Below are 13,657 nucleotides of genomic sequence, written 5' to 3' on the forward strand. Positions count from 1 at the left end.
ATGATTCAGCCTAAAAATATTTTATGCCTTCTGCCAGCACATATGCATTTGTATATCTTATCTAAAAAATTTACACAAAAGGGTCATACTGTGAATGCCATTCCTCATCTTAGCTTTTTCACTTGTATGTCAAGTAGAAGAATTTTCCATATGAACGCTCATAGATTCAGCACATTTTTAAATGATGGTTCCATAGTTTTCTACTGTTTGGCTGTACAAGTATTTCTTTAGCCAGTCTCCTATTGATGGACACTTCAGTTGCTTACAGTTTTTGCTATTATGCAAAATGCTATTATGATCTTACACATCTTGATGAATTTTTGTGAGTACATCCAATAGGGAACATGCTTAGTCATGGCCTATCTGGGTCCAAAAGTATGTTGGTACCTTTTAAAGTGCATTAGGTATTGCCAAATATCTTCCAGAAAGGTCTACCAGTCCATATTCTTGCTAACAGCATGTGGAGTGCTAGTTTCCTCTTACCTCCCCATCAGTCAAAAAAAAGAATGAACATGAGACTCAATATGAGAATGATCCAGCTGCTGGAGCCCTGTGGATATCAACTTCATATTCACTCATTCATTCATTCATCAGATATTCTTGAGCACTTACTATGTGCCAGGCACCGGTCAAGGTGCTGAGGATTCAGCAGTGAACTAAAGAAATTCCCTGCAGTCAACTGAGCTTCCATGGTAGTAGGGGGAACTGGCGATAAACGAATAAATACACCACTTCAGGGGCTATAAAGTAAAGCAGGTTAGGGAGCTGGAAAGTGATGGGAGGGGTGTGGTAGGACTGCTAATTTAAATAGAGTTGTCCGGGAAGGTCTTTCTGATAAGCGGTGGTTGAGTAGAGACCTCAGAGTAGTGAAAGAAATTATGTAGATGTTTAGGAGAGAATATTCCAGAGGCAGCAGCAAACACAGAGACCCTGAGTGTATCTGGCAGGAGAGTGCTGAGGGCCCCCGTAAGAGCAAGGAGGCCGGTGTGGCTGAAGCAGTATGTGAGCCGCAGTGTGATGGTAGCCAGAGTCAGAGAGGTAGAGGGGCCAGATCCTGTGGGCCTGGAAGCTGCACTGAGGACCTTGGGTTTCCACCTGAGTGAGATGGAAAGCCACCAGAGGGTGTCAAGGGACAGGATCTGTCTTGAGTCTTTTTTAGACGGGGGCTTTCTGGGGGCTGAGGAAAATAAACTGTAGTATGCTGGTGGGTATCATCTGAGGACCACTGCCATACAGGTCACTGACCAGAGGTCAGGAAACCCACAACCTAGCCACTGGCTGTGACCTCTGTCCTTTGGGCTTCTTCTTTGTCACCAGTACTAAGGGGGTTGGACTAGCTGATGACTGACAAAGACCCTTTCAGTTCTGCATCATGCCAACTCGTCCTTTGAGCCCTTTAATGCACTGGGGCTATGCCTATATGTATTTATCAAGACTAGATTTGGGGCACATATTTTTTTTTTTCCTTTGGGACTCCCATCCACTCCACTGCCTCGTCTTGCCCTTGGTTATTAGAAAGGGTAGGACGGTACAGAGAGGTCAAGTTCCAGCGAGAATTGTCTGGGCAGCAGCTATGGTGACATTTGGTGCATTTCATTTCTCCTTGCTGGTTTCAGTGGATGCCGCATCTTACTCAAAACTAGAGTGACATCTGCTTTAACTTTGGACAGATTGTAGGACATGAATGAATAAAATAAGCCTCCAGGATTATCTTGCTCAACCTCTGACTGCTTCAGCTGAGGAGTTGGAATCAAATAGGATAAGTCAGGGGGCATATTAGGACTGAGTCAAATTTCCCAGAAGTTGTGTCCTGTGCACTGAGAAGCCGGCATGTGTGGACACGACCTTGGTAGGCCACATCCTGTTCCTAGTTACTCCTCACTACACGACGTGGTCGTTTGCTCTTGGTCATCTGAGGGATGTTGTTAAGGGAAGGGCAGGTGCCCACAATGGCTGGAACTCAGTTTTGTTTAGAGGGCATGGACTAAATTTTCCCATAGGCCAACCTGATGCTTCCATTCTAGGGCTGGGTCTACACAGGCAATACGAAATGAGTCCCAAAACAATCAACTGTATAGTTCAGTCTAAACTTAGAATCTCATTTGTCCAAATGTAAAGATAATTGAAGCCAAGGTAAGTTTTGACCTTGAATTGTTTGAAGAGCCCATTTTATTTGCTAAACAATGATCAATCTGAGGGTAGTCCCCAAAAGAACTATAAAAAAATCCCCAACTGTTCTAAAATTAAAAACAATTTAAACTTTAATGGTCACTGTAAGTGACCATAAAGTTGTCAAGGGAAAAATACTCCGGACGTTATTTGACAGATTTGGATTTTATTACCGTGAAACCTATGACCAAATCTCAAGGCTTTCAATAAATGGCCTGGAAAGAAGCTGAATTTCCTCTCTGTGTGAGAGGTCAGAGTGACAAGGTAAATAGGACTGTGGCTCAAACCTTGAGCTCTGCTACAGGCCAATAGAAATGAGGGTGGAAAGTCTCATTACTTATGTACAGGAAAATTCTGCTGTCAGCCTGACGATCTCACCTTATGTACAATACACTCAGGTGAAGTCTTACTTGCTAATTGGCCACCCTGAGGGTTCACACCCCATTTCTTGGCAGAATTGTAATAGCTTAAAGTGTAATGAGGTCTTGGATTACTAGGGCCACCTTGCCTTATAAAATACTCTGCAAAACACGTAGCAGAACACACCATCATAAACACCTCTGAACAGAACGGCATATGGTTTTGGACAGCCAATATGTTTGGAGATAAATGTATATATATTTAAATGACATTAATTACTTAAAAGTTGTATAGACTGTCAAGGATAAGCTAGCTTGAGATAGGTGTATCCTTTGTAATCAGTCTATGTTAAGAAGACAAAGAAATCAAGATGAATAGTAGCTCCATTCTGTTTCCGGCAAAGTAGACGGAAGTCTGGAAAAATCAGTGGGCCTTCAAACAGCAACCCAGAGGACAGTAAACCCAAATACTTGCCCTCTCCAAACCACACTAGAGGATGGAGCTTTCCCTTGGGATCCCTTTTCCCAGACATTCATTTTACTTCCGGAGAGAACCACATCAGTAGGGGTGCCAATTAAGAATTACACTGAACTTTGCCACAGTTTAAATTGAAAGAAAACAAATACTTAGAATGTGGCTGACATATAAATTCTCTTAGTTAATGAAAATTGCAATAGAGACATATTTAATACCAACTAATAGTATATACGTATTTGCTTTTATTGATTAGCTGCTGTAAGCCACCATTGCTAACCAAAGTAAATCCAAATCCTTTGTGTGGCACTCAAGGCCCTCCACGCTCTGGCCACCCTGTTCCAGCTGTTCCAGCTTTACATCTCACCGTTCCCTTCCATACACATGGGCCACCTCCCCCAAAACCTCACCATCCCTTGGGTTCCTTTCAGCTTTGTGTCTTTGTAAATACTAACAGGGCTGCCTTTCTGCCTAGAACACTCCCACACTCTGCTGGCTGCTTGTCCGAATCAGAGGCTTCACCAACATTCCTATAAAAGACCTGCTCTTTCACTGAGTCGTCCAGGAGTCTCCAGCTAGATGTACCAGCTCCTTCTCTGATGCTGTGGGCATAGTCAGATGTCCTCTCCCAGATTCCAGGCATAGCGATAGAAGTAATAACAAAATAAGAAGACGACCGACTTCTCTTAAACCCATGTTGAAAGTACTTTACCTATTTTAGCTCACTTAATCTTTTCAGCAGCCTCTTGGCAGGGAGGTACTATTATGCCTCCTTTACAGCCCTGGAGACTGAGGCTCAGTGGGCTAAATCCTTGCCCAAGGTCATAGGCTAGGAAATGTGAAAGCTGGGACTCAGATGCAGGCAGTTGGATTCCAGCGCCACCAAAATAAACCCCTTGTCCAGGCTGCCTCTCTCTTGAGCAGACACTGTGTCCAGATCATCTTTGCCTTAGCATTAAATTCAGCCCCTAGTTATCACTGGGTAAACAATGAATGCTTTATTGTATCTATATGAGGTGATGAATGTTAAACTCATTTCACAGTATCTGTAAGTCAAACCTTTATGCTGTACACTTGAAACTCACACAGAGAGATATGTCAGTTACATCTCCATTAAACTGGAAGACAAAAACAAAACCCCCCAAACAATGAATGAATGAACACAAGTGCGATAAAACTCGCTCGTCTTTGCTCTTGGCTCCCATGACCTGCAAAGCAGGCCCTTTGCTCTCCTGGGCGTCCAAGGAGCCCATAGGCAAGCACATTCACTGAGTCCTGGGCCTGGAATGGGTCTTCTTTTATAATGTTTGTCCAGTGATAACGTGAACCCATGACAAGTCTAGGAACTGTACTACAACTCCACTTCTCGCTCTGCATTTTTCAAAAAAATGAATACAAAAGTCTGGGATAAGCATACTGCTTTCAGGATTCGCCTTAATCTTTTTTTTTTTTTCTTTAACATATTCCCCAAAGAAGGTCATTTGTTTCTTTTTCTTTTCATTTTTAAATGGAGAAATGTTAAGAATTTAGGAATGCAGACACAGATGAAATTACAATGTCTTTTCAAATGCCAACAAAAATGCTCCGAGTTTGATGAGATTCCCTGTGGCATGAGTTTGTTTAAAAAAGTCCCGTCAATTCATTTTCTTGTTTTTGTTGGCGGACAGAGGCATTTTAAGTAACCAACTGGAGTTCTTTACATCTCATCCTCTAGGTATTGCTGGGCAGGTGTCCATAGATGCCAACGGAGACCGGTACGGGGATTTCTCCGTTATTGCCATGACCGACACAGAAGCGGGCACGCAGGAGGTAAGCAAACAGGACTTCTGCCACAGCCGCTCCTCTGCTTGTTGAGATTCCAAGGAATGTATTTGTCCTGGTGTCCAAATAGCTGCCCCCAAAGCAGCCTCCAAATAAAAATGAGCTGAACACAGGGCGTTTCCAAGAGAGGGCTTCCTTCTGGTTGAGGGTATCAGGGAAGACTTCAGGAAATGGTTCCACGTTTATCCGAAGTGGGGAAATCCTACCTTTCAAAAGTGGCCAAGAATCACACCTCAGTCCTAAGATGCAGGACAGCATCAACAGCTGAGAGATGTAAAGTGAAATTGTGTATTTACCTCCTCCCTAAAAATTTGAAAAAAAAATTGTTTTTGGCGGGGGGTGTGTACAAACTGGACACGCATTAGTATTGCAAAAGATGATGGAGTTTCAGGATAGCATCACGAAGAGAAAAGGGGGCCCTGGACACCAAGAGGAGTTTCTGACACTTCCTGGGGTGCAAGCTCTTTGCCTCCGCTTCCTCGGCTGTAATGAGGAAATCATAATCTCTACCTTGCTGATCTCACATGGCGATCATGAGCACCAGATAAAATGGAACCTAGAAAAGTACTATATAAACTTTACATGATAAATCTATAAATAAAGATGATAGGAATATGCAGTGTTTCAGGTCACATAAGCTGCTCCCTCTCTGCTTCTCTGAAGGCTCTCACCCAGAGTTGACGCTCCTGTCACACTTCATGCGACCCTGCATAAAGGACTGGCTCTTCTTCTCTTAGTCCACACATACTTGGCCTTTGTGGGAGGGGCTGAGCCGGCAGGACCCGCACTTGCTGCGTTTACTGCACGGTGTTTTACTCTTCGATGGTCTGGGCCTCGTGTATATTCGAGTCTCCCCCTCTATAAAAGGTGGAGAGTAACAGTCTATTATAGATAGGGCTGTGGTGAGGATTCAGGAGTGCATGTGTGTAAAGTACTTGGTATGTGCTCAGGACATGCCAGTGATTGTTAGTTTGGCGATTATCTAGAATTCTTTTCATTCTGACATGAAATGGGCTATGAGAGCTTGCTGGGCCTCCTTCAGGAGAGAGAGGGGGAGGGAGTGTCACAGGCCACTCAGGAGCAGGGTGCCGGTGCCCAGATAAAAGGGAAACGGATCCCGAGAAGCTGGGAGCTGATGAAAGGGCTGTTGAACCAGAAACTGAGCGTGAACCTTGAACTGACCCATAAAAGAATACTGATTTTTTTTCAGGGGCCACAGGAACGAACTGAAAAGGAGTTCAGCTTGGAAGTGGGGTGTAAATAGGGTAAATTCATCAGAGAGGAGAATGTAACCCCCAAAATCAGGATGCGGAATAGTTTTGCAACCAGAGGAGGGTGAAGTGGGCAGTTCCTAAAGACGCTCTTTAATGCTTGAATTAGATGCCGAGCTCATTGAGTGGTGTGAGGCCCACTTAGCCTGGGACCCTTAAGATGGGTCCTGACCTCACTCATCCCTGAAAGGAACTGGGGCCTGACAGATGGCTGACCACGTGGGCTGCTCTGTGGCAGATGGGAGGATCAGCCCCCTCTCCCGCGAGCAAGGGAGAAGCCGTGCCTTCCCTGCTTATTGCTTTCTGTATAACCACCTTCCCTGCCATGCGGAGCCGCTCTCCATAAATGACGCTCACCTTAGGAGCGCTGTCGGCACCTGCAAATCTTGACTTACAGAGTCCTCAGAAACACACCATTGTAGTCAGTGTGAAGGACAGGGGGGCCCACTCCGTGCCTCCTTTGGAACCGGATAACTTTGACCTTTCAGTGTGTATATGTATATATTTTTTGCCTTTGTATAGGTTATTGGTGATTACTTTGGAAAAGAAGGTCGTTTTGAGATGCGGCCGAACGTCAAATACCCTTGGGGGCCTTTAAAGCTGAGAATAGACGAAACCAGGATGGTGGGGCCCTCAAACAGCTCTCCTTGCAAAGCATGTAAGTGTAGAGACTTAGCTCGCTCTGTGTTTCATCATCTATGGTATCAGTATAATGCAGGGGTCATGCCCTCAAAGCGCAGAGTCCTGTTTCTGATGTGGTAAAACCCATGGGAACAATTCACAAACTGGCATCCGCCTTCGGCAGAGGCTTCAGCAGAGCCTTCTTCCCGTCCATCCTCTTCCAAAATGGTAGAAGGCATCTCCCTATTTTTACATCTCTTACTATAATTTCTTAGTATTTGAGGTTTACACTTTTAGGGAAGATCAAAATATCAAATACTAAATGTCACTCACTTATTCATCTCTTGTTTCAAAGTTTGTATTTATCCTCTTACCCCTCAGAACCAGTGTTCCCTTAGGCACCTGAAAATTTACAAATTGGCAAATAAGTGTGAAATCTGTTATTTATGAGCAGCTTTGTCATAAATATAGAAGCAAGTGGAGGGTCTCATAAGGAGCTTAAAAGTAGGAAAATGGTTGGAAATCATTGCTTTAGCGAGACCCTTTGATAAGCTATTGAGGGAGGGCAAAGTGAGTATCGACCTTTCAGGGAACCTGTTCACTTTAGGCTAATGTATGTGTGCTCCTTATGTTTTGGGAACAGTCTTTAAACTATGAGGTATTTGTGTATATGCAATAATTATGGGAAAGCCTAAGGCAGAAATATGTTAAGAACACAGTCTCTGGAGTTATTGGGCCTGGATTTGGAATCCCACCGTTATCACTTACTGGTTTTGTGAACCCAGGAGCGTTCCTTCCATTTCTTTAAGCCTCAGTTTTCTCATACGTAAAATGAAAGAAATGTACCCCACTCTTAGGACTGCTTTGAGGATTAAACACGAATGCATATAAGACTGTGTCCTAAACTCTTTCTACACAAGCTAGCTATTTATCATTTTTATATAATAACTGGGACACTACTGAACTTGATTGTTTCAAACTGTTACATTTTCACAAAGCTATATAAGACATTTTGACATGAAACTCTGGCTTTGGTGAGAGAACATCTAAAAACAGAACATTAACCCAATGAATTTTTTCACCAAATCTTCCAGCACTTGGAAGTGTCACCGTCCAAGTGACACTGAAAATGAGAAGAGCCCGCTCAGTCCCATGGCCCGCATGGTTGTCTTCTCTGACTGTAAACTCAAAAGAGTGTGGCTAGATCTGAAAACTTCAGTTTCCAGTTTTCTTCAAATCCTCCTTGAACCTGCTTTATTCCCACTGTGCTCACTTTTTTTTTTTTTGTAACAGTCATTCATCTAGTATTTTCTTAAGTGCTTTTTAAGCTTTGCACTTGGTTAAAAACCCCAAAACCCAAAACCAAACCGCAACCACCACTGCCACAACAACGAAGAGGATCCCCTAGAAAATAGTTGTGAAAAAGAAAGGAAAATTGGAAAATTTGCCCCAAGTGGGAAATTGAGAAACACCTTCCAATGAATGAAAGTTTTCAATGAATGAAACGTCAGAATGAGGGATTTCTAGCTATTTCTCAAAATGAACTCAGATTATCTCTGTTTCTTTTTCAAGCAGGTGGCCTAGAAGAGTCAGCGGTGACAGGAATTGTTGTGGGAGCTTTACTAGGAGCTGGTTTGCTAATGGCCTTCTACTTTTTCAGGTTAGGACCACTTTATAAAGTTTTAAAATTCACTCCCCTTAATTGCCTTTGCCACTTGCCTTTGAACGATCCTCCTTGTGACCTGTGCCTATCTTGCTTTTACCCAAAAAGCATGTGGTGAGAAGAACTGAGCCATTCCTTTGGTGTGACACTGGTTTGGTGGTCAGTGGGTTAGCATACCAGGCAGTGGGTCAGGGTTTCTATTGCCTCCCCCTATGGGCACAGAGCCACTGCTGTCCTTGGCTCACAAATATTCTGACCCAATTCCTACCACCCACCACATGCGTAAGTGGAGAGGGAATCTGGACAAAGGGAGAATCAACTTCCCCAGTCTCAGGCTTCCTCCAGTTTAGAAACAGGTGCTGGGCTCACCTACTGTAGAGGACATAGTGGCTCCAAGCAGTCTATGCTCTCAGGACGTCTGTGCTCAGTATTTGAGAACCCACATGCTTAGTGACCACTGTGGTTAAGCACCGAGTCTTGTAAAGTTGTAATATTTATGTGTGTTCAAGATACCGATAGTTTCGCATCTTGAGACCAGTTCATTCCTTTGCAATCTTTGGTGGTTGAGTTTGTGGCTTATTCTTAAGTCAGTGGACCATGATTTTTTTCATTTCTGCCTGGAACTGTAACTCCGGGTGTATGTGACTCTTTGTGGGGACAATTGTATTCCTGTACGCTTCATCTGATCTTTATCTAGGGCATATCCTGGGAGCTGGGGAGAGCTTCTGTGGCAGAATAGACAAGACTTAACCCACGAGGCACACAGGAAGAAGGGGAAGGCTTGTTCTATGGCATCTGGGAAAGCAGGCCAATTTTCCTCTTTGAATAAGGGCACAATGCCTTAGGGCACACTACTTTAATCTTTGACCAGGGTTTCATATTGTGTCACTTCTCATTTATTAACCCAAACCCAGATGTCCCTTGAGGGCATTCTTTGTAAGAGAAACCATAGTATTTTGTAGCCAAGCGAGGTTTTATTACTACATTCACTTTCCCTTTACCCAGGAAGAAATACAGAATAACCATTGAGAGGCGAAACCAGCAAGAAGAAAGCAACGTTGGAAAACATCGGGAGTTACGGGAAGATTCCATCAGATCCCATTTTTCGGTGGCTTAAAAGGAAGCCTATTCTTTTGGCTTGAGATTCTTTAAGGAGATAAATGGGATGAAAGACATCAATGGAACAGAAGGGGCGCTCTTGAAAAACTCATTCTTTTCAGCAGTTAGTCATTTTGTTGTAAAATTTCTTTAGAAGCTCAGGAACTGTTATTAATCACCGTATGCCTCCTGGCCTTTCATCTCATGACAAACAAATATAAGAATATAAGGTCACTTTGTTAAATGTTCATACTGTTTCAAGGGCACATGATCAGATTTATGTTTTGAAGGTCTGATGTCTCCATATTTTGATGGCTTTTGGGGGGATTTTATGCAAGGCTATAAAATGTGTTTTTCTTAAATGAAATGTTTTATAGCTAGAATAAAATAATTTTTACAAGTAGAATATTCTTGAAAAGAATTTAACCCCAAGAAGAAGAAAACGTAATGAAAAATCTCAAGGCAGGAAATACATCATTCCTTTCTCTAGCGCTGGTGGACAGATCTGAGGTTGAAAACTGCTCTGTCCGATGTATACATTCAGGTCCTGACTTCATATCTCGAAAAAGAATCCCCCTCTGCCCCCCGTCTCCTTCAGCATCTCATAAAAGCTACTCTGGAAAGTTGTAACTATTAATAAGTTAAGAGGATTTATACAAGAAAAGCAAATCTAAGATGTTTCATTTTTTAATATAAAAAAGCCCTATTTCACACTAACACTTTATTTTTAAGTATTTTAATCTTATATTTTACTATTAGAAAAATGTGTCTATTTTTTCATTTTGAAGATTAAATTTCACTTATATTTTAAAAGCATGGGTAAAGTGTACAACAAACCAATAATGATGAAAGATGCCTCTCTTTTTCTCCCTGTTTTCCTCTTCCCCATGGCTGTAGCCCAATACAAATTGCTGCTTTAATTACAGAGATCTGGAAATGTATTCAGATTATAGACTCTACAGGACTACATCAATTTACCTGTTTTAAATGCAACTTGTTTTAGGGATAGACTCCTTCCAGTTCTGGCCAATGATGAGTATAAGACCAAGGATGAAATTTAATAGAATTAAGTCAGGTTTTATAAAAGGGAGGCGGTCCTTTTTTCTCAAGAAGAACTTTATAGAGTTATAACTTGACAGTAAGCACAGAAACGACACACTTAATAAATGACATTTTACCAAAATTCACAATGATGATTTTGGTTAAAAGAGGGAATCTAAATAGCTACTATATTCCCTTTTAGTAAACTCCAGAGAGCCTTGCAGTCGTCCACTAATAACCCATGTAACAGGGGTAGGGATATGAGGAATTTGGACAGGGTTGAATAAGTATATACCAAATCTCTACTTTGTGCCTAGTTCTCTGCTCATAGGTTTAAACTCAGGTTGCCGCTTTCATGTATAATTTGTGGAGAAAATAGACAGTGAGGGAAGAATGGGAAGTTGCCAGATCAGTGTACCACCTTATCATGACGTCGCGAGGGTCTTTCCTCAATAATGTTTTGAGCAGCTGGAAAATAGTTTTAAAAATTATCTTAATGTCTGGAAAAGACCATCTATAGGAGGAAAATAGGGCAGTTTAAGAAAATAGGGGAATCCCGGAATTGGAGCAATTCCTAGGTAGTGATGGAGGCTGTGGCTCACACTGGTAATGGTGGAGGTGAGGCAGGGCGAGTGAGAGCCGCGTGTCCTGGAAGTTGGCCTGAGCTTGCTTCCCTGGAGGCGTCCGCCACTCCTACTTCAGCCAGTCAAAGTGAATGGATTATTTCTGCGTGAGGCACATTTCCCCTCCATTGTTTAAGAATGGAACGCAGGGCTTCCCTGGTGGCGCAGTGGTTGGGAGTCTGCCTGCCAATGCAGGGGACACGGGTTCGAGCCCTGGTCTGGGAGGATCCCACATGCCGCGGAGCAACTAGGCCCGTGAGCCACAATTACTGAACTTGCGCGTCTGGAGCCTGTGCTCCGCAACAAGAGAGGCCGCGATAATGAGAGGCCCGCGCACCGTGATGAAGAAAGCCCTTGCACAGAAACGAAGACCCAACACAGCCATAAATAAAAAAAAAAAAAAAAAAAAAAAGAATGGAATGCAGGCAGTTGGAGAACATGATAAAAGAATGAACTCTGATCAACTCAAAGAACTATGTTGCAGTTCTCCATGCTGGGCGCGAATGAAAAAGTGCTGAATTCAAAACAGGATGGAAAAAGAAGGCAAGAGAGGCCAGCTCCAGAAATTCTGACACAGGAAGACAGTTTGGGAAGTAAAATCCAGGAAAGTGACGCGTGTAACATCTCAGGACTCCTCAACGTGAAAACAGAATGGAAGAGTTGCATCCATCTTATTTTTGTGAGTTGAGAGACTATTTCTCTCTCATTTATGTTTTTTCAGTGATGTTTTCCGTGTATTTTAGAGATACTCATTCTCTATTATCTTGTGTTTGTAAAAAACATTAAAATTTTGAGCCTATGTGCTTATTACAGGGAAAAAACACTCTTACCTGGCTGCAGTCTTTGGGTAGAAACATTTCTAACCTTTCTAGAATTTATATAAGGGCTGTTAACTCTAACCTTTTAAAAGCAAATATCTTTTATTTCTACTTCAGGTAGAGGAATAGTTCTAAACTTAATTTATATTCCCAGGTAAAATCTTAAAAATTTTAAGTGAGAATTTAGTCTTTTAAAAATGGTAGAGCAAATCATGAGGTTTCTGATATGTGGACGCCATTCTCTTCCAATCTTAAAGCGATTCTAGGGTTCTTAAGATTGTTTATTTACATGTCTGTTTTCTATCCTTTCTTCCTTGAAATTGTCACATGAGTTACAAAACTCTATTAAGTTTTGAAAGCTCCCTTAAGTTGGGAAACCTTTGCTAAAAGTGTAGGTGTTTGGCCCAAGGTTACCCTGGGTTAAGACTTCTGGAGATTATAACTTGGGATTGAAATTCCTAACTGCTAACATGTTTGACAACTAGTTATTCATGTGGCAACTTCGCCAGTAGCCACATATCATATGGTAAAATAAATAGGACTTTAGTTCTTAAATCGTTCTATAAATTATTATCCTGAAATCCAGGGCATTCAGATTTCAAAAGGGATACTTTATCAGTATTTTCTTATCTGGCCAAACATAAGCTGACATTGATACAGGTCAGAATGAGTATATATTTTTGTGTGTATACTCTTGGTGTTGGAAATAAGTATAGGTTTTTATGGTCATCATCATCATCTTAGATCTTTTCTTTTCTGGACTCAGAAATAAAAGCTTTCTCTAAGTGATCACTTCTATCCAGGAAGAACTTTCTGTGTAGAGTGTGGAGCTTTCCCCAGAATGACCACAGGTTCCACAAGGAAGTCCCTGTAAGCACTACATTTCTTGGAAGAACCATCAGCTTGTCCTTTCCTGAACTGCAGACATGGTTCCACAGGCTTTAAAATGGTTCTTTACACTTCAGAAGCTATATTTAATGGAGGAAGGGGAGAAAGGTATGGAAAGTTAATGCCTCCTTTTCTCTTCTTCCTTAAATTCAGTCTTTTGCTTTGGAATGTCAGGCACTTCTCCCTATTCACATGCTCCTGGTATCATTCACTTATTCAAGGCACCTGTGCCCTTTGCTCCCCTAATTGACCACTTTCCTTCTGGTTGCCGCTGATTTGGGGAGTGTGAGATTTGTTGTTGACCGTGAAAGTAAGGCCATTGTATAGACCTTATACAGACAGAGACAGGAATTCAGAGTAGGTCCAGTGGGCTTACCACCTTCTTGTGAGCGAGCATAAAGTAGCTGTTTGTGGAAGTCTCTTAGGAGACCAAATAGAATATTATGCCACTGGTATTAAGGGAGTGTTTATAAACTGAAAGGAAGACATACCTATGTTTCTTGGGACACAAAGCATTCAGATCCTGAGTGGATGCAGTCATAAAGCCAAACAACAACCAAAATCAGGTCCCTCGGTCTACATTTCATGGGTTTTGTTTAGTTATGCCGTGTGGTTCAGTGCTTCATAAGGAAGCTGAAGATGAGCTGAGTTTCTTCTTCAGTAGAAAAAATGGAAACTAATAACATGGCTTATGTTTTGGGGGCAGTGCGGAAGCACAGAGAATGAGATGGTGCTGTTCAGAGGAATCTGCTTCTTTTTCAGTGATCTTTAGAACTATAGAATGACCTAGAATTTAGTTCCTCTTCAGTG

At 42.2% G+C, this 13,657-nt stretch overlaps 1 protein-coding gene across 2 annotated transcripts in view; it reads left to right on the forward strand.

The window, feature by feature from the left end:
* The window catches only part of NPR3 (natriuretic peptide receptor 3), a 72,666-nt gene extending 61,183 nt beyond the window's left edge, over positions 1-11,483 (forward strand). Inside the window, exons 5-8 of one of the 2 annotated variants that reach the window (XM_007192245.2) lie at positions 4,718-4,812; positions 6,618-6,753; positions 8,292-8,376; positions 9,385-11,483. In XM_007192245.2, coding sequence (XP_007192307.1) covers positions 4,718-4,812; positions 6,618-6,753; positions 8,292-8,376; positions 9,385-9,496 — 428 coding nt within the window. In that variant the 3' untranslated portion in view covers positions 9,497-11,483. Of the gene's footprint in view, positions 1-4,717; positions 4,813-6,617; positions 6,754-8,288; positions 8,377-9,384 lie in introns of both variants that reach the window. The other variant, XM_007192244.2, reaches the window with a different exon arrangement.
* Positions 11,484-13,657: the final 2,174 nt, after the last annotated feature.

The sequence above is a fragment of the Balaenoptera acutorostrata genome, chromosome 2 (assembly GCF_949987535.1).
Source record: "Balaenoptera acutorostrata chromosome 2, mBalAcu1.1, whole genome shotgun sequence".
NCBI classification, from domain to species: Eukaryota; Metazoa; Chordata; class Mammalia; order Artiodactyla; family Balaenopteridae; genus Balaenoptera; species Balaenoptera acutorostrata.